Source organism: Diadema setosum, chromosome 22 (assembly GCF_964275005.1).
Source record: "Diadema setosum chromosome 22, eeDiaSeto1, whole genome shotgun sequence".
Taxonomy (NCBI): domain Eukaryota; kingdom Metazoa; phylum Echinodermata; class Echinoidea; order Diadematoida; family Diadematidae; genus Diadema; species Diadema setosum.
The window spans coordinates 10,485,638-10,505,722 of record NC_092706.1 but is presented as its reverse complement, the minus strand read 5'-3'; the positions used below and the strand labels follow the sequence as shown (position 1 = coordinate 10,505,722).

Below are 20,085 nucleotides of genomic sequence, written 5' to 3'. Positions count from 1 at the left end.
AGGGCTATCATGAACAAAAGGCATTATTCACAAATTAAGAATATGGTGCATTATTTGATAGATGACCATGAATTCTAGTCATGACGTCTTATATTGTATACTAGGCCTACACATTATTATCCTTTGCAGTTCAATCTAATTTGATTCAAGATACATTTTTTATTCCTATCAGACCAACTAATATACTTGAGCACATCATCTACCGGTACATATTATATGGTACATGATAGCTAACAAATGGTGATCTGAAAAAGAGGGCACTTTCCAACAAGTTACACAGGACATGTAACTTAATTGTGTTGGGACAAACAGACATAAAATAAAATTGTGAGTACCAGATAAATTTGATCTAAGAAAATGACAACAAAAATGATTAGAAAAGAAAAAGAAAATCCATGTTCACAAACTTTTGAGAAATAATGAACATTCATGAATGTTTATACCCTTTGATCAAAAGGCAATACTGAGCATATCTCGCTTTTTGCAGTGCACTGAGAACGAGTTCATCTAGGTAATTCTTAATATCTTAATTTCACACTTGTCATTTCCATATGCTAATTCTAGTGGTACATGTATTTGAAAGAAATCCTCAAACCTTGCACTTGAAGTCTACCCTCCCGCTTGCCTTGTCCCACAACACACCAAGAGGGGTGGGGATGTGTACTAGTAGCGGGTGCCCAGTCAGGGGCTACTTTGCACAAAACATATACTAGTAACTAGGATTACGTCACAATACGCAAACCCGGAAACATTACGCACGTGTGTAAGATTTGTTTACAAACATCATCACGCGCGCATGCTCAAACGAAGCGGCGGGCCATTCGGTCGTAAGAAGGCCTGTTCGCCCCTCCTTTGGGGTGAGAAATCCACTATGGCGCTTTTAGATTCTAAATTCCAGCCTTGGACCACGGTCCGAGAACACCTCGATCATACCGTAAGGACCACTGATCCAGAGGAGCATTCTGTTATGGTCCCATACGGTCTGCAGGTAAGTGAATTGAATGGGCATGGGCTATGCTATGCTACCCACTCCTAACCGCAAGTTGCAACAAATTAGTGCAGTCCCACATATTGCAAACAGGGGATGGTAAACTGATCTTGCCAAATAGACCCTAAACGTACACTGTATGCGTAAAAAGTACACACACTTCAGCTTCATCCATGATATGCGGTAAAACCAGTTAATCAACACATCATCTTTCTATCAAGAGTATTATAAGCAACATTTTGCTCGGAGCAACAGTATGATATAGACAGTGACCCCAGTCTTCATCACAATTTACTGGGCTAGAGTCTAGTGTTTGTGGGCATGATTCATGAGTCAATTTGATATTTTGTGAAAGTATATTTCATGGTGTAGAACTATCTAGTGAAATGTAGTAGAACAGAAGTTGGCATTGTTAGAACGCTATATGAATTTGATCATCAATGAGTTAAACCATTAGCAGAGATGCCAAGTTCAAAAAACTTTTATGAGTGAGATTTTTATGACTCGGCGTCTCGGCGCTCGTGCGCATGCGCACGCGAACGAGGAGGGTGTCCCCCTCCCATGGTAGGGAGCTTTTTTTTAATTATTAGCTCTTAATGGTGCATACTTAAGTGACTATTTTTTACTATATTTTGAAAGGCAAAAGGGAAATATACCTATAATTGCAACTATCACTCTAATACTTTGTCTTTGAGCTCTGCTCCTTAATTTTGGCCCAAATTGCAGACTTCACCAGATGCGTGAGAAATATGGGTGCCATGCGTGAGATCGTGAGACAGACCCTAAATGCTTGAGTCTCACGCAGAATGCGTGAGACTTGGTAGCTCTGCATTAGTACACCACCAGAGCTGAGTGTAGACTCTACTAAGCAACTGGACAGTCTAGACTTCTTGATATTCGTGATTGATGGGCAAGGGGTAGAAATTACAGTTAGACCTCGATTATCCGGCCATGTCGGGACCGGCGCTCATCCGGATAAGCGAATTGACCGGATATGGGAGACACAATGTTAATGTATATAGCTGCCATCCAAGCTGCCGTCCCAGTGCACTAGCACTAGCAGCTAGGCAGATAGCGTACCCCGCAACGGTTGTGTAATCTGTGCTAGCCTGCGCAAAATTGTAGTCCCTTCTTCACAAAAATAAAGTATATCTTTATGTGAAAATCATACATGTTTTACCTCAGTAGATATTGAGAAACCTATCATGCACATCTTATGAAATTAGTGAAATAGATCCATGAAAGTCACTGTTTTTTCTCAATTTTTGGATGAAAAAAAAAAAGTCCTTCACTGCGTGAACGCGTCCGGATAATAGAGATTTCCGGATAAAAGGAGGCCGGATAATCGAGGTCGAACTGTACATATAAATTAAACCCTTCAACTTAAATGAGTATGATGTTGATGAACCATGTAAATGTTACCATATTTTGAAATTCTACACACTGCCCATGATTTGTGCATCATGGGATTCTTGCGCACACTTTAAAGCAGTTTAATCTATGAATCTTGTTTTCTTTTCTTTTTTTTAAAATGATAAATGCAGACAAAGACCAAAGTAAAAACTGATTGCTTTTCTCATTCCAAAGAAGTTCTGTGTAACCGTGTGTTGCTTGGTTGAAAAGCAAAAAAGGGTCCAGAATTACAGGAATTAAGGCCCTAATGGATTAGATCTGGCATTGCCATCTACAGCTTCAATGTACAACCAGACATCTGCATCTGCCCTGCCTTGTGAGGAGTGACTTTATAGTCGTCTATCAATGAAGATTTGACCTGAGTGTGCTCAGCTCAGATAGTTTGTAACATGTGTATAATAATATACTAATAAAAGAATGTTGTTATGGGAATTTTAGTGGCAATCAACAATTAGATATATTCTGCAGCAATAATGATAGCAAAACTAACATCGTCTTTCATTCCAACAGAAGACAAATAGTCAGGTGGTATCCATAATGTCTTTTTGCTTTCGATCAGTTGGCTCACACTCTGCACCACGCCCACGTCCTCCGCTGCTTGGCTTTCTACCACTATGGTCCTAATGGCAACAACTACATCGCGCATGTGGATACCGGCTACGTCAAAGAGTTCCACTGCTGGTCTCTAAGCACCTTGCAGGATGAGCAGGTCAAATGTCATAGGTCAGTAGGACAAAAAAAAAAGAAGATCACCATACTTGCACCATTACTAAATCTTGTTTTTCATCAGCAGAAGGCCCTACAGCTAAAATCGTTTAAAACTGGTCAGAAATGCATATCTGCCTGTCCAAAACAGTCATACAGGTTTTTATAGTAAAAAGTATGCTACAGTACTCTCTCCTTGAGTTAGTAACATCCTCTCTAGTTTTTGTACATATGCTATTCTAAGATCAGATATTGTAGTCATCATAGTAGGAATAGATTGTGGATGGATTATTGTTCAGTATCAAGACAGAGGAACTTTAACCCGTTGAGGACGAGTCCCGAGTATACTCGGGCAGGGGTCTATGGGAAATGCATGTTGTAGTAAAATCAGTCCGTCCTCAACGGGTTAAATGGCAAGTTGTTATTGAAAGAAAAACAACACCAACATTACCAAGTTCATCGCAGACAAGCTTGGATATGTTTTACAGTTTCATGTCTCACTTTAGTTCCCAATGCCAAAAAAAAAACCTTCAAAAAAAAAAAAAAAAAAAAACCCAGAGAAAATAAAAAGTGATCGTGAATGATTAATATGATTTTATTCACCTTAACTGACTTTGTCAATTAGTCCAATTGTTTCAAGTGATTGGAAACATCTTCCTTGAATCACACAATTTCTGTAGTCCTTATTCATGCATTCATTTCATAACTCATGTAAACCACTGAGCAACAACCACAACAAAGACCCAATGAAGAGCCTTACAATATTGTTGTTTTTGTTCTGTTTTCTCCACAGGATCAAAGTCAATTTCCTGATATCCAAGATCATCTTTGTTCCTCAGCACAGGGTGAGATTTGAGTCTAATTAGATGTCGATCAACTTGACTGGCAGATGAATATTTTTACATCAAGAGTGGCAGCACTATCAATGGCTTCTATGATAATGGCAGTAATTTGAGATATTTGATATTATATATAGTTTTCACCATGAATTAAATGTCTTGTATGTGCCATGCACTTTGTAACCATGAGAGGTTGAACATGTGGGATATGAGTCCTGAGGTTAAAGACTAAATTTTACTGAATTTAACAGCTCAAGGCTAAAATTCATTGTTTAGAAATACTGACTAAGCAGGCGAAATTTTATAATTGCCTAATGTGGTGTGCAGATGAGCTCTAAAGCATGATAAGTCAGACTCTAAATGTAGGTAGAAGGATAGACGATGATGATATACTTTAGTAATGATTACATTTGAGACTTGCCGTTGCAAATTTCGTCAGCTACAAAGGTCTTAAGGTCGTATGTCAAGACAAAGAGTTTGAGAGAACTTCACAGGCTGAAGTGGAGACACTGATGCACAGGCGAGATAAAGACAAAATGAAATCAGTGAAACAAAAGAGATGTTGCAGAGTCATATTTTTTAACGTCATCGTATTGTATATTTCTGAGTCTATAACTTTTCCTTTTAGATTCAACAAGTTAGAACTTCATTGCACAAATCTATTCTGAAGTTTTCTTGTTTTTATTTAATCAATTTTCAATTTCTTGTTTCCATTTAGTTCTCACTTTTACCACTGGAAATAAGACTAATGTACTTGACATCATTATGTAATCAGGAACTTCTTTTTGCCTCTCCATGCCGTGAGCAGGTGTTTGTTGGCTACTCTCCCGATGTCACCCTCCACGTGTTCAGCGACCTCATAAATAACTGCATGGAACTCACCAGCGCCCACTGCACAGAAACGGTTCTCTGGTATGAACAATGGCAGAGATGCCAACCAATACGATTTTATAATATTTTGTACGATAAACAGAGTAAAATACGATATTGCCACTTGAAAGAACTACTTTAATCTTTCAAGTATTGAAAAATATTAAGCCAATATAAACTGCAGAAAACTGGAAAACTGTGTCATCATATAGAAAGATATACTACTAAATTCCTGCAACCCCTACAAAAATTTTGAACAATGAGCCTCAATGGGCAGGAAATATGTGGATGCTTTACAATTTTGTCATCAATGTTAGTGATGTAGCAACATTATATTTGCCCATTCTTACCAGGAAAATATTTTTTTTTTCCTGACATTTCACTGGCCCAGGGCCAGTGGGGTAGTGGTGCAATTGTGTCAAGATTTTGTGAAAATCTGATTTTTTTTTTTTTTTTTTTTTTAAAGGATATTCCATGTGTGTGTGTGTGTGTGTTTTTTTTTTTTTTTTTCTGATGTCAAGAAGTTGGCATCTTTCAAATGGCATGTATAGTATGTGTTGATATGTGATCACTTTCTTGAAGTACGGAAGTCTGTTTATAAGCTTTTTGAAAGAGTTATTTGCCTTTTGACGAGTATTGCGTAGCACTGGCTTGCCCTAGATGATATGCAATTACACTATTGTATTTCTGTTGACATTCTGAATTATTTCAAGTGCAGTGATGGCAGAGTAGGAGTTGATGATATTTGTGCAAGTTTTCTTTTTTCAAATGATTTTGCAGCATGGTGTATAACGAAGACACAGATGAGCTGATCACAGGAGGACGTGGCTTTATCCAGGCTTGGAAGATGGCACATGTTGAGGTATTAAACATGTCATCTTAACCCGTTGAGGAAGAGTCCCGAGTATACTCGGGCAGGTGTCTATTGGAAATGCGTGTTGTAGCAAAATCAATCCATCCTCAACGAATTTTCCGCTGTCAACGCTACAGCCTTCATCAGCGGAATGACCTGTCTTCGCCTTGATCACATGACGCTTACTTGGGACCAGATTGCTTGAATACAAATTCCCCAGCTCCACCTCCTCTGAAGTTTCATAGCACATGCACTCGGAATCTCCAGGCCACCACGTGAACCTAGATAACGTGGAGGTTCTGGACTGGGAACCTCGATACTTCAGTCTTCAGTACTTCAGGGGAGTTAATGGATAATGAAACAACCTACATCAGGGCCTACCAACCTTCTCTCAATAAAGATGGGGGCCTTACAAACTTATGAAAGTCTATGACCCACTTATTAACTGTCGTGTGATCAAGGTGAAGACGGGTCATTCCACTGATGAAGGCTGTAGCGTTGACAGCTGAAAATTTTGGAGGTAAATATTTTGTATTGAGATTAAAAGTTTACCACCAATTACAAGTCGTAATGTTCATCCGATTTTGATCAAATTTTCACTGGTGTGTTTCCAAATTTTTTTTTTTTTTTTTTTTTTTTTCAGGCTAAATTTTGACTGGTTCGGAATTCCCCTTTAACAAGTATCGATATTTTGTTTGTGTTCTCATGATTCATATTCTGTCAGATTCGCGATCCGTTAGTGAGAGGGCGCCCCATCGAGAGTCAGATCAAGGAGGAGGATTGGGTGAGGGACTTGCGTGTGGATCGCAAGCGACGCCAGGTGGTCGCGCTCTGCGATGAGGGTGTGCACATCATCAACTATGACACCAATCGCGAGGTCTACACGATCAGGAATTGGCACGCCTCAGCCCTCACGTGGTAAGAAGTGGTCCGGGATGTTGAGCCCTTTGTGTGCCCAGTGCCCAGACACTTGTATTTAATTTGCCAAGCTGCTTCATCAGTATTCGATTAATTCCTCCAAGTTGGACCTAGTAATAAGTTAGCAAGCCCGCAAGGGTGTAGCAATGTTCTGCAATCAAACATGAAATGAAGGTTATGGTGACAAGATAGGGATGTGGGGGGGATGTGTTATAGGGATGGTACAGCTTCATTTGAGATGGGGCTTCAGGTTCCCAATTTTTTGTGATGATAAGTTTTTTAGATAATGAGAAACCTCTTAATATGAAATATGAAAGTGCACTCCATGTAATTCTCAAGGAATTCAAAGTTTACTTGATGAAAATTGGTTTTGAAATGGCCGAAATATCCCAAACAAAGCGATCCCAATGAAAGTTGGGACCCTCCTTTTGTTAGGATTGCTTTAGTTTACTTTTTCTTTGGCTACATCTCAGCAATTGCAAAACCGATTTCCATCAAATAAACTTTAAATCCCTCTTAATAAAATTGTATGCTCTTTAACATTTCATGAAGGGTTTCTTAAAGTAGGCCTACGTCACAAAAAGTTAAAAGCTAAATCCACACCTCAACCAATACTATACCATCCCTTTAAGTAATCTCTATTCATTGACAATATGGTCTGTAGACACCTGTTCCAAACACCAAAGAAAGCACTCCAGCTTCAGGAAACAAAGCATATGAACCCAATGTTCTTTGCATTTTACTACTTCTACTCAATTGCACTGTTGGTGATGTTTCAGTGTTTTTATAGACTGCAAACATATATGTACAAACGACAGTAATCTGCATTGTTGTTTATTCGTAAGCTAAGGCATAATTGTTATGTTTGTTTTTGTTGAAGAAGTATACTTAAGCTTGCAAGCTCAACATGAGTAGTTGCCTACTAGGTCTTCAAAGAAAAAAAAAATTGTCATTTTTTACTCGGTATTTCCCTGGTAATATTTCTTTTGATCTAAGCATTTTTCTCTCTCTTTTCTACTTTTTTCTTCTCATAAAATATTGGTAAACAGATTCAGTCATGGATGAATACCAGTAAAATGTACAAACCAATACAGGAAAGGTCTGAGGTATTGCATGCATTTGCAGCTCTTTGGAATTATTTGATTTTTCTAACATGTAAGAACACCCCCCCCCTAAAAATAGGATTAATTTCCAATTGCTTTTAGATGGTGGCACATCCTCATTCATTTCAGAAGTGCTGGCAGTGATTTGAGGAAACGTCTGACACTTTTCTTCAAGCACGTGGGCGGGATGACACATTTCAGCTGCCTCTCATTAAAAGTCGCTGGTATCTCAGGCAGGGTGTGACACGCACATTCGATAATTTCTCATTCACACCCATCGCGGCAATGACATTTAAAGTCTGGAGCTGTTGACTGTTATTTCAGCTAACGCGTCGATGGCGGGAAGGAGAAATATCAAGTATACTTCCGACTGCAGGGGTCGATGGCCTCTGGCGTAATGTATAGACGGTTTTTATCAAGAACACTCAAGAACCTGCTGATGCTGTTGTTGTTTTTGTTGTTGTTGTTTTTTATCGTGCCCCATTTAGGAAGTGGAGTATCCATGTTTGCTAGATACTTGCTGGTAGGACATTCGGGTTGATTCTTGATTTACGGCATCTAGTGTTACTCGGATGATGCATCGCATGTTTCCATCCTTGATACCCGATCCATTGTCAACAGTGCAGATCCTCAAAGAAATATATTTGAAGGGTATTATGCTCGAAGCAACAGTTTGACATTCATGTGCCTCGAATGTCATTCCGCTTGCTTTCTTTTTGAAGCAGTCCTGTTGGGGTCTGCAATGAAGGGTGTAGCCTGCAACCGTGCTTTCCGGCTTTCCAAGAATATAGGCTAGGAACTTGAACTCATAAGTGGGCTAAAGGCGGTAAAGAACACTTGTATATGAATTAGCCAGACAATCATCCTCGCAATGTGGCATGAAAAATTCTAAAAATGAAAAAAAAAATGGCTTACTGAATGTGATATCATCAAAAGAGCCCATAAAATGTTAATGCTAGATTACTAAAGTTCATGGCTCATATATATTATATATATATGGCCGATGGCAAGCCTGTATGTACTTTTAACTAATACCCCCATTCCACATGAATTTTCTCTCACCGGTCACTTATCGGAAGCAACGTTTATTACCTTCCGATGAATCCGACCTGTGTTGGTCGATTATCAGGTCAGTGTCAAGACATGTCGGGCAATAATCTGATGAGGCAAGATCGTCCGATAAAGATCACATGCCACACGTCTGACATCTGATAGTCGACCAACCAAGTCGGATTCATCAGACTGAGATCCGATACTCTTCAGTGGGTGGCTAGAAGCAACAAACTTTGCTTCCAATGAGTGACCGATGAGAAAAAAAATCTCTGTGGAATGGGGGTATCCTCTGTTGCAGGCAAAGGTGTTGCAGCTTATGTAAGCACTTGCCCCCTGTGATAGTTCAAAATTATTTGTTGTGAGGTAGTACCATCACGTCTTGGCTGCAGTTGGGTCAGTGGGACACTCCAGCTGTTGCTATACAATGTTTGATTATCATGGGCTGATTTTAGTCCGAACAAGTGAGGTAAAGACACAGCTGCTAGACTGTCTGGACGTGTATGGGGAAAATTAATTTCAGACATCACTTGTATGATGCCAAAGGTTACTGGAACCTGGTAGATCCCCCGCAGAGTCAGGGAGGACTTCAGAATTTGGTAGGAAATTGGTTAAGATGCTGCTGCTTCACCATCATTTCACAAAGCATTGATGTATCTTGCCTCCAGAAAGTTGCTGGTATCGAAACAATATCATCACTCTTTCATGACTCATATATATATAGTTTCAATCATGGGATGTGCTCTTTGCTCAGCTGACATAGTTTTTGAAGTCGTGAATGCATGACCTGTCGGCGACTGACTAATCAGATTACATTAAAAACAAATGATATGGCATATCAAAGTACAGTTTTTATGACCTACAGTTTTGATGTAGGGGGTATTGATGTACAGAAAACTGCATGGACCGACCAGAATCGAATGTGCTGCTTTTGTGAAAGAGTGATTTCACACTGGTGATTATGATAATGATCATCACAATATTTATTGTAATTGCAGTAGTAGCAAAAATGACAATGACAATGATGATAATGATAATGATAATGATAATGATAATGATAATGATAATGGAGATGATGATGACAATGTTAAATGAGGATGATATCTGGATGATGCTGAATCTGATCGTCAGCATCATCATTATCATCATCATCATCATCATCATCATCATCATCATCATCATCATCATCATCTTCATCTTCATTTTCATCATAGCCATGAGCAAATCTTGCTCTTGATATCAAATTACTTTACACAGAGCAGCCTCAGATTTAAGTGTGTTGCTCTGATTACATTGCGAGATACATTGATAAATGTTTGGCCATTTTCCTGATTCAGCATTTCATACCAAAAAAGCAAAATTATTGTAAACGCCATATATTTAGTGAGTCTGATTTTTTATTTTATTATTTTTTTTTTTGCGAATCGGGACTTCCTGACAATTTCGCGAGGGGTTGAATTCGTGATCTTGGAGACAGCACACTAATGAACGGAAAGGTTATGCATGACATCACATTCATGTCAGCATCAGAATTGATATTTTCATGAGATTTTTAAAATTGTGAACAGCACCCAACATGTGAAATTTGCAAAAATGATAACCTTGTGACATATATGGCATTTGTAACATTGTCTTTCATATTATGTACGGTGATTATGCATCTATTCGGTATGGTTTAAATGCACACCAATTCAAGTTATCAAGGCCTTCAAGCTTTGTTTTTCCAACTGGCAGAGGTCACCTTGTATTCTCACATTGCTCTGTTAAACTGTAATCCTGTCTGCACCGTTTCAGTTTTGTCTTCTACCGCAAGCTGGAGTACTGCATCACGGCGTCCATGGACGGGGAAATCAAAGTGTGGAATGCGGTGGTCTTCAAGGAAGTGCATCAGTTTGTCGGCCACTACGACAATGTCACAGGTAAGTGGGGGCTCTTAATGCCAGGGAAGGGAGGTTGCCATCTGTTTTGTCACGTCAAAAAGTAAAGGCTGCGAACCAGTCAGAATAGTGCCTCGAGTCTTATTCTCATAGTTTTTGTCTTGCAGCAAAACCCAGCTCTCTGCACAAGGTTATGAAATTACAACAACATCAAAAAAAAAGAGAAAAGTTTGAATGAAGTAAAGTTGTAGTATATATATTTATATGTCCTCCTGCTTGTGATGTACGGCATACAGCATATATTTAGTGAGTCTGATTTTTTTGCGAATCTGGTCTTCCCAACAGTTTTACAAGTGTAAATTTGCTATCGTGGAGTAGAGTATCATCATGTACTGTACTGCATTCCAGTGCATGTACACATGGCACGTTGCACACTTGTCGGGACCATTTTCACATGTTCTTAAATTTGCAGATTCTAAATGGTGGAAGATGAGTTTTGAGTCCTGGCAAGTATTATGTTTTAGCTTTAATTCCTGTATTGTGTTCCCTCTGCACATGAAATGTGTGCTTCAGTTTCACTTTTCTCTTCTTTTTTTTTTCTTTTTTTATCATCTCTTTCCTCCCACCATACACCCCCAGGGTTGGTGATCCATCCGGCTGACCCACTTCTCATCTCCAGCTCCAAGGATGGTACGGTCAGGATCTGGCGGCTGGACACGTTTGAATTGGTGAGTCGTGGGGTGTCGCTCATCTCTTGACATTGAATTCATACACATACAATGTACAATGTTGTCCAGTAGTACCGTATCAGGGCAATTACCCCACGAGGACAATTATCCCCCCCCCCCCCCCTCGCTAAATACTGGTTAGTGATAAGGTTAAAGTAAAGATTAGGGTTAGGTTTATGGTTAGAGTTTGGGTTAGGGTTAGCATTAGGTTCAGGATTAGGATTAGGGTTAGGGTCAGGCAGGGGAAGGGCCTGGGGTAATTGCTCAGGGGGTAATGCCCTAGACCCCTGTAATACTTGTATATGATACATGGGACCTACACATACAAATATATACATACCTGTATATACATATATACAGACAGACATGGAAACATATATATGTATACAAATTGTGCTTACATACAATATCACATATATACACACACATATACGACCTGTACATACAACATGCATATGTACCGGTATATCTAAGGTACATGTAAATCAAAGCAAAAGTACTTGATTGTGTCCTGAGTGTCGGGCATATTGCCCTCTTTACATTAGCTCCCTTTGATAAGCTGTCATCAAAATCAGAATTCAAATCACAAAGTATTATACACAAGAATGCTTGACGAGGCAGTGATACAAGCCCAATGTAAAGTACATCTTGTGTGTAAATTGACTGTTGAAATATGCCATTGCTATTCCACTTTCAAGGATACTTACACAAAACACATTTCATGTGATGTGCAGTCTAAGCCCAGAAAAAGTACCCAAAGAATACCATTTCATTATTAACTATTCTAATGACTTTTAATACTACTGAATCACTTATGACACAAAATGAATGTTGCACATTGGTAGATTTATGTCTCCTGAGTCTTATGGCAAGTTCATAAGCAAATTATCCAGTTGTTTGTTTGATACCATACGTGCATCTTTGTTGATTATGCTATCAAATCAGACTCAGAGACTGAATGTCGGTGAGAAAGTCCTGGGAATGAGACTAGCCAATCAGAACCAGCTTTACTACTACACCTTGAAGGACATCAAAGTGTGGAACTTCAACCTGGTGAGATATTTGTAAAGTCTCTTATCAACCCTTTGAATGTCAGTGTGTGTATGTGCCAGTTGTGGCACTATGTATACACCACACATCTAATGCATCTGACACTATGGGGTTTAACTTCACTAATCAGCCATCGTGGAAGGTTTGGTAACTGTAGCATTTGAAGGCATAATCACAGCAAATTCTTCTTACATACTTTTACAAGAGAAGGTGTAATGTCAGAAAAATGGCTAGATAATGTAGTAGGAGGAGGAGGAAGAAGAGGAAGAGGAGGAGGAAGAGAAAGAGGAGGAGGAGGAGGAGGAGGAGAAGGAAGAGGAGAAGGAGGAGGAGGAAGAGGGGGACCTTTGCTGTCAGATAATTGAATTGGATGATCTGTCACACTGTGAACAACTTGATTGTGACAAATAGAAGTACATTCCCAGTCTAAACATATCCCAATGGACTGACCTGAATGGGATGAATTTTTTTTCTAGTAATGACTTTTCGTGTCCATGGCATTATACAGATATCGCCTGTTTAGAGGTGCATCCCCCAGAATCCCCACAGAAATTATATTTACCCGAAACGTGCAGCACTGAGGAGAAAATGTTCTCTCGAGGGGAAATATAACCTCCAAGAGACTATCAAATGTTACTAGTATATTAGTCTATTATGATAGACAAGGCAATATTTGTTGTATCAAATTGTCTACATATAAAACATCATTTCATTCTAGCCCGGACGGCAGCCAGTAATATTCTGAAATCATGTTGCTTGATGAAGTCACAGCTCGCAACATAATCATTTTGATCTTTGCTGCCTTTAGTCATGTGACTGCGATATTGACAAATCATCACCGAACAGTATTCATGTAGACCATTTGATATAATGTTATCATCATCTTCGTCTTTTTTCAGTTTCATCACCTGTTCACACCAGTAAGGTCCTGTGTTCACAAGCTGGCCAGAATAGTCAGTCCAGCTACTCCATCCAGGATTCTATGTGCAGCAGAGGTGAGTAATGTTGTTGTTGTTGTTGTTGTTTTTTTCCTGCTGACTTGACCCAGTTATTGAAAAGTTAAATGATAACAGTATATATCGTCGCTGGGGTGATAAGACCTTGTATCTGCAATTTTGGTGAAAATGAGTTTTTTGGATTAATGGTGAAATAATGGGTTATGTGATGTCCTGTCCAAATCCCAACTGTCTTACTCCAAAAATGAAGCCACCACGGCATGTCAAAGGAAAGGCTATCCCATTCGCCACAGTGTTTTGGCCGCCATGTTTTTTGGCTCTCCTGAACATTTGACATTTTGTAGATACGAGGTCTTATCGCCCCAGCGACGATATGTTTTTTTTTTTTAAATATATACATGTATATTGTGCAAAAGCAAAGAATATCTAATTCAGATATCCCTGCAAAGGAAAGTTCCAAACCAAGCTAAATCTAACATTTCGCTGCTGCTCAAAAGGTAAACTCCAGAAAATTGTTGCAAAATGATGATAATTAAAAAAAGACCAATGGTAAACATAATAAATTATAACACCAATAATGGTAATGACTATAACAATAATCATCATCATCAGCATCACCGTTATCCTCATCAGTATAGTAACAGTATGATTTTTATATATAGTAGTAACAGCAGTAAGTGTGTGAAATGTAATGAGAAGCCTCTCAGATTGTAAATTACTACAACTGATTCTGAATTTCTGACTGACAAAAAAAAAATAATGATGATGATAACTCTTTTGCGATCCAGGATGGCGGAGTGAGACTGATATCTGCAGTCTCGGGTACAGAGCTAACCATCATTTATCCCATGCCTTCTTACCAGGTGAGTGATTCTTCCCTTTAAGCCTCCACTGGCTTCTGAAAAGATGGAGCTTAGTTTGATTGAGACTTCCTGTATATGTTTCAAACACTGAATATGCTTAATACTTCGCAAGGTTTTTATTTTCAGAAATTTTGGGAGTCGGGTGCTCTTTGTGAATTTAAAGACATTATTGCTTTATAGGATTAAAAAAAAATAAACACCTCTGAAGCGTACTGCAAAGCATGGGGTATAAACAGTTGGAAATAATAAGTGTGTAAATATTTGTGCACACACACACACACACACACACACACACACACACACACACACATTCTAATGGGAAGAGCAATCCGAGCAATGCAGGGTGATGAAAAGGAGCCATGGTTTTTTTGTTTTTTTTTATAGCTATCATAAGTAGCAGTATTTCACCATAGACACATCTAATCTTGCACACCTGTAATACAAATGTATGTAAACAATACATGTACGTGTACATTTGCATTCCTTTACATTATACACGTATATATCCAGTGCTGTTCACAGGTAGAATTCATAGGATGGTAGCTGAGTTTGTGAAAACAGAGCTGTAATCATGAAAAAGAAAAAGATATATTATACTCTGTACATTGAAAAATAGATGAAGAAAAGTAATTTTGTGAAGGGATCTTGAAATTCCCTCGATCACTGGCCAGGTGCTGACGGACATCGTCTACGACCCCAAGAACGCCCTGATCGTCACCGTCCTTGAGATGGGGGACGTGCTGGTGTTTGACAGCTCTACCAACCCCTGCCAAGCGAGGGAGCTGCTCGTTCCGCTCATCCCCGAGGAGTCCGTCACGTGTCTCGCCCTTGTGAAGCTGGTGAGGGCGCTAATAAACTGCCAAGACCTTTAGCAACACTGCCTGTCTAATCAAAGTTGTAGACTTCTAGTAGTTTGTGGTTTTGGAGTATGGAAAGCCGCCTATAGCATCATCATCAAAGGTCACAAATTTCTTTACATGCAGCATTGAGGTTTGTCTTACCTGTTCAGAAGACTGAAGCAAGTGCGCTCTCTGAGAATGCAGCAATGCAACATTATTACTGTAGCAAATGTTTAAACTCTATCTACAAATGGTATTTCTTTTCTGTATGCAAGTGGCACTCCATAGGTTAAAGTTCACATCTTCAGAAGAAAGCAACTGGTTCATGATTCTCGAGAATGAATCAGTGGTTACATATGGGTGTGCTTGTGCTTAAATATTATGTCAGTCTACATATTTTCTGTCTTCCTCGCTTCTCTACTCGTGTCTACTAATTGTTAATGTTTTCTGTGCATTTGTTATGTGCTTGTGTATGTATGTAGATATGCATACATGTAGCTGTCCATCCACATTTTTTAACCCATTCCATACTGAAATTCTGAAATGCACATAGACTTGATACATGATATGGGCCACCAGGTTCCCCTAGGGGATGGCTTAAATCTGTTATTTTGCATTCATTTATCAATTTATTAACTTTTGTATTGATGCTTGTGTGTTTGTGCTAATCAATCTGTGCAAATTAATGTGTGCTTGAGCATGTGTGAGTATACATCCACATTTGTATTTTCCCTTCTATATTTGTCAATAATAAGGCAAGCCCTGTTCTGTCTGTCTGTAGTCTTCCTATCTTCATGAAATTGTGATTTATCTGTACACTGTTTATCTACCATTTTTTTTTTTTTTTTTTTTTTTTTACTTGTTCTTCATTCCATATTTCGTTCTCTCACTCGCCACTCACCTGCTCCTCCTCCCCCTCCTCCTCACAGGACTGTGCCCTGGGGCTGGGGGAGTCCCCCGACGGCGACTACCTCATCTTTGCCGGCCACGCCAGCGGCCAGATCTCGCTGCTGGAGTGCCGCGCCCACTCCATGAAGCACCCCCTGCAGGCCCACGGGGGTGCCATCCTCGCCCTGGAGTGCTCCCACGGGGCGTGCGGCGGCGGCCGGGAGGGGTCGACGAACGAGATTGGAGCGGCGGACAGACTCATTTCCTGCGGGTCTGACAAAGTGAGTAGTCTTGCATGGAAGAGCAGCAACAATGTGGCCACAAATTTCATGAAAGCTTGATGCCACAATAGAATTAAACGAATTATTTATTGTTGCCATTCTCCTTTTTATATTAGGAACAAAAATAGTACATTCATATTTGCGCAGATGCATTTTACTTATTTCTACATGTAGATAAATGTGTATTATTTTGTTTTGAATGTCATTTAAACATATTGCAGCTGGTGAATATGATATAATTTACTACAGGTGGTACAATTGTAATATTGTGTGTGTATGATTATGTTGTTATGGCTTTACAATTTTTGTCAAAATTTCCCTTGATATACTTTCAAAAAGAAAGATTTATAAGTCCTTTTACATTGCAATTATGATCGTAATACTTTTGGATACACTATCTACTATCTAACAGCAGTGGCAATTTTAGTGTTGGTATTATAGCATGCTAAGTGTACAATATTTCAACAGATTGACAAAATACTGACTCCTGATGATGTGAGTGTTATAAATCACTTACACATTTGAAAAGGTTGTAATGTAAAGATGTGCTTAATGTTTGTCGTACTCAACCAGTCTCAAAACGACTCATACGATTTTTTTCCCCAGGAAAATTTAGGAATTGTTATCATCCTTATCATTGGTGTGGCAAAGACAAGAAAGAAGAAAGACTTTTATTCAAAATATAACATATAACAAAGAAGATGTGTTTTTGCATTAATGAATGATTTATTGGTGGTCAGCAACAAACTTTGTCTCAAAAGGTATGATTTGAATATGATGTTATCTGCAGTTGTTTTATATCATTGCCACGTTTTCATCTCGCCCAATAGATGGTGAAGATTTGGGGGATCAGCGTCAGTATAGGGGTCTCCTCCATCAAACTAGCCTGTTTGAAGTTGGTGAGAAATCCTCCTTTCTTTCCCTTCATGTCCATCAAGCTTACTTGTCACAACACACTACAAAATAAAAACCAATCAGAATGTTTTCATCAAAGCACAGTACCATAAATGTCTCATTGGCGTGTTAGAGATGGGCCTGTACTTATATGCTGTCTTAAGTATTGTCTTAGTCTCTTCATGCATTGCATTTCTTTTTATTGTTTCATTAAAGCTCTGCTGTGCTGAAATGACCTAATTTCCATGTTTTCAATCCATTCACCTGCCTGTATTCTACTCATTTGCATAATAACAACATGTGATGACTATCTAACCTGCCTCCATTCCATACTTTCGCTGCCATTTTCGTGTGCACTGCTGTGTTGCTGTTTCATGTTTTTCCATCGATTGTTCTTTCCCTTGTTCTCTTAAAACTTTGCTTCCACTAACTTTAAAACGTGTCTCGCTCATCACAAATTGCATTTATGCATGTGTGCACCATATGTGTATGTGCATTCCTTTCATCTGCTTCTTATAGGTTGCTTGCACCACACCCCCTACACATATCTCCATGCTAGGGAATGTCTTGTGCACGACACTGGAGACAAAGTGAGTCTTGCAGGAAGGCTAATCAAATTGATAGGTGATAGAAATAGTCACACATTAAATGAATTATTGAAAAAGAGGGACTTTTGTGTTCTTTTTTTTTCACACAAGAATAGATGTGGACAACTTTGTAGGTTGCAACTGATTGACAAATTGCCCTACATCGACGTAAATAAGCACTGAATTGATCAGTGTTTTAGTAGTAGCCATGATAAAAAAATCATGGGCGTACATACTCGAGCAGGATTCGAACCTACGACCTCCTGATCACCGGACAGGCGTCATCTCCACTAGACCACTGAGCTTTCGCCCGACAGCTCGACTTGTCGAGTATGTACGCCCATGATTTTTTTTTTTTTTATCATGGCTACTACTAAAACACTGATCAATTCAGTGCTTATTTACGTCGATGTAGGGCAATTTGTCAATCAGTTGCAATAAAAAACATCACGACGGAAGAATTTTCATGAATTTGAATAACTTTGTAGGTGAATGGACAACTGGATTTGTAGGTGTCTGGAAACTGGTGTCTGTAGGTATCTACAAAAAAAAAAAAGAAGAAATACAGCTGTAGATAAAACTTTCTGTACAAGCCACTAAATCTTTAAAATGACAATTTGGTGTACAAGTACTGTATGCTGAAAGCAGCCTTCTTCCATTACAGCTTTGCATATCAGTAGACTAATTTTTGTTAAGAACAACATATTTCTTTTCTTCCAGAAGAAACCAAAAATATTCAGTAAATGTTGACTGCATCTGTGATTTATCTTTCAATTTCAGTGCTGATAAGTTTGCAAAATGATGAAATGACGAAAGTCAAGAATTGTCAGAATCATGTTGCACAGAGTTCCAGGGTATTCTGGTCTCAAAACTCAAAGGGTGTTTGCGTATACAAAGTTGTAGTTCTCCAACAGAGTGCAGCATTTCTTACCACTGTTTAAACCAAATCCCATCACTCTCAGAATATACAGATGTGCTATCTGTTTTCCTGATCTTTCTGTCTATTCTATATTTCCTTTGCTATGTATGCTGCATGTTGTCTGTCATTCTGTAAATCATGCCAATTCATTATTTGTGATGCAGCATCAAATCAATATTTACGAAAGTGCCATATTATTCATGGGTCTACTGGTACATTGTAAAACCAGACGATTTTGCCTGCATGAAATTTTCATGAATTACCACTGGAATACAAAGGCATTGTTTACCATTTGCAAAAGAAACAAAATTCCAGATTTAGTGCTTCAAAATAGTTCTAAAATGTGAGTTAGGAATAGAAACAACCAATTTAAAGATTTGAATCAGTATAATTAATGAAGTATTGTAACATAAACAGAATGTGAACAATAGTTATGACAAAAATGTTTCTAGACTGAACCATCTACGGTTATGGTTCAGTGAGAAAAATATGATATATCGCCTTATATTTTAGGTTTTACTGCAAAACTTTTACAAGGTAGCATGTTTTGTGATACAACTGACCGACACATATCGTCGCTGGGGTGACAAGACCTTGTATCTCAAATTTTGGTGAAAATGACTTTTTTGCATTAGTGGTCAAATAATTGGTTAAGTGACGTCCTGTCCAAATCCCAGCTGTCTTACCCCAAAAATGAAGCCACCACGGCACGTCAAAGGAACGGCTATCCCATTCAGTATAGTGCTTTGGCCGCCATGTTTTTTGGCTCTCCTGAACATTTGACATATTTGAGATACAGTTAAAGGGAAGGTAAACCCAAAGAGCAATGTGGATTGAGTGAAAGCAGCAACATTAGTAGAACACATCAGTGAATGTTTGAGAAAAATCGGACAATCGATGCAAAAGTTATGAATTTTTAAAGTTTTGGTGTTGGAACCGCTGGATGAGGAGACTACTAGAGGATATGACGTATGAGTGGACAACAATACAAAGAAAATATAAAGGATATTCAACAAAAATTCACTTTTCTAGAATTATGAAAGAGCAGTGGACCAACCGCTTTCAGAAAGCAGGGGGAATAATTGCTACCCTTAACATATGTCAATATCAAGTTGATGGAATTTGTAATTTTCATGAAAAATGGATTTTTGTAGTATTTTCTGTATATTTTCTTGATATTGTAGTCCACTCATACGTCATAATCTCTAGTAGTCTCCTCATCCAGCGGTTCCAACACCAAAACTTTAAAAATTCATAACTTTTGCATCGATTGTCCGATTTTCTTCAAACATTCACTGATGTGTTCTACTAATGTTGCTGCTTTCACTCAATCCACATTGTTCTTGGGGTTTATCTTCCCTTTAAACTCGCATAAGTCGATCTTCTCGGGACTGAGCAAAACACATCGACTTAGGCGAGTTTCGACTTGTGCGTAAGTCGAAAAGATGGACTTACAGTTACACC

At 38.8% G+C, this 20,085-nt stretch overlaps 1 protein-coding gene across 1 annotated transcript in view; it reads left to right on the top strand.

Annotated features, from left to right (window-relative positions):
- Positions 1–835: 835 nt before the first annotated feature.
- LOC140245124 (uncharacterized) overlaps positions 836–20,085 on the top strand; it is a 47,783-nt gene continuing 28,533 nt past the window's right edge. The window contains exons 1-15 of the mRNA XM_072324724.1: positions 836–988; positions 2,961–3,124; positions 3,900–3,951; positions 4,754–4,857; positions 5,596–5,677; positions 6,393–6,586; positions 10,534–10,658; positions 11,256–11,344; positions 12,290–12,397; positions 13,294–13,389; positions 14,139–14,213; positions 14,885–15,052; positions 15,982–16,221; positions 17,052–17,120; positions 17,635–17,705. Of these exons, the coding sequence (XP_072180825.1) occupies positions 872–988; positions 2,961–3,124; positions 3,900–3,951; positions 4,754–4,857; positions 5,596–5,677; positions 6,393–6,586; positions 10,534–10,658; positions 11,256–11,344; positions 12,290–12,397; positions 13,294–13,389; positions 14,139–14,213; positions 14,885–15,052; positions 15,982–16,221; positions 17,052–17,120; positions 17,635–17,705 (1,754 nt within the window). The 5' untranslated portion in view covers positions 836–871. The remainder of the gene's footprint in view (positions 989–2,960; positions 3,125–3,899; positions 3,952–4,753; positions 4,858–5,595; positions 5,678–6,392; positions 6,587–10,533; positions 10,659–11,255; positions 11,345–12,289; positions 12,398–13,293; positions 13,390–14,138; positions 14,214–14,884; positions 15,053–15,981; positions 16,222–17,051; positions 17,121–17,634; positions 17,706–20,085) is intronic.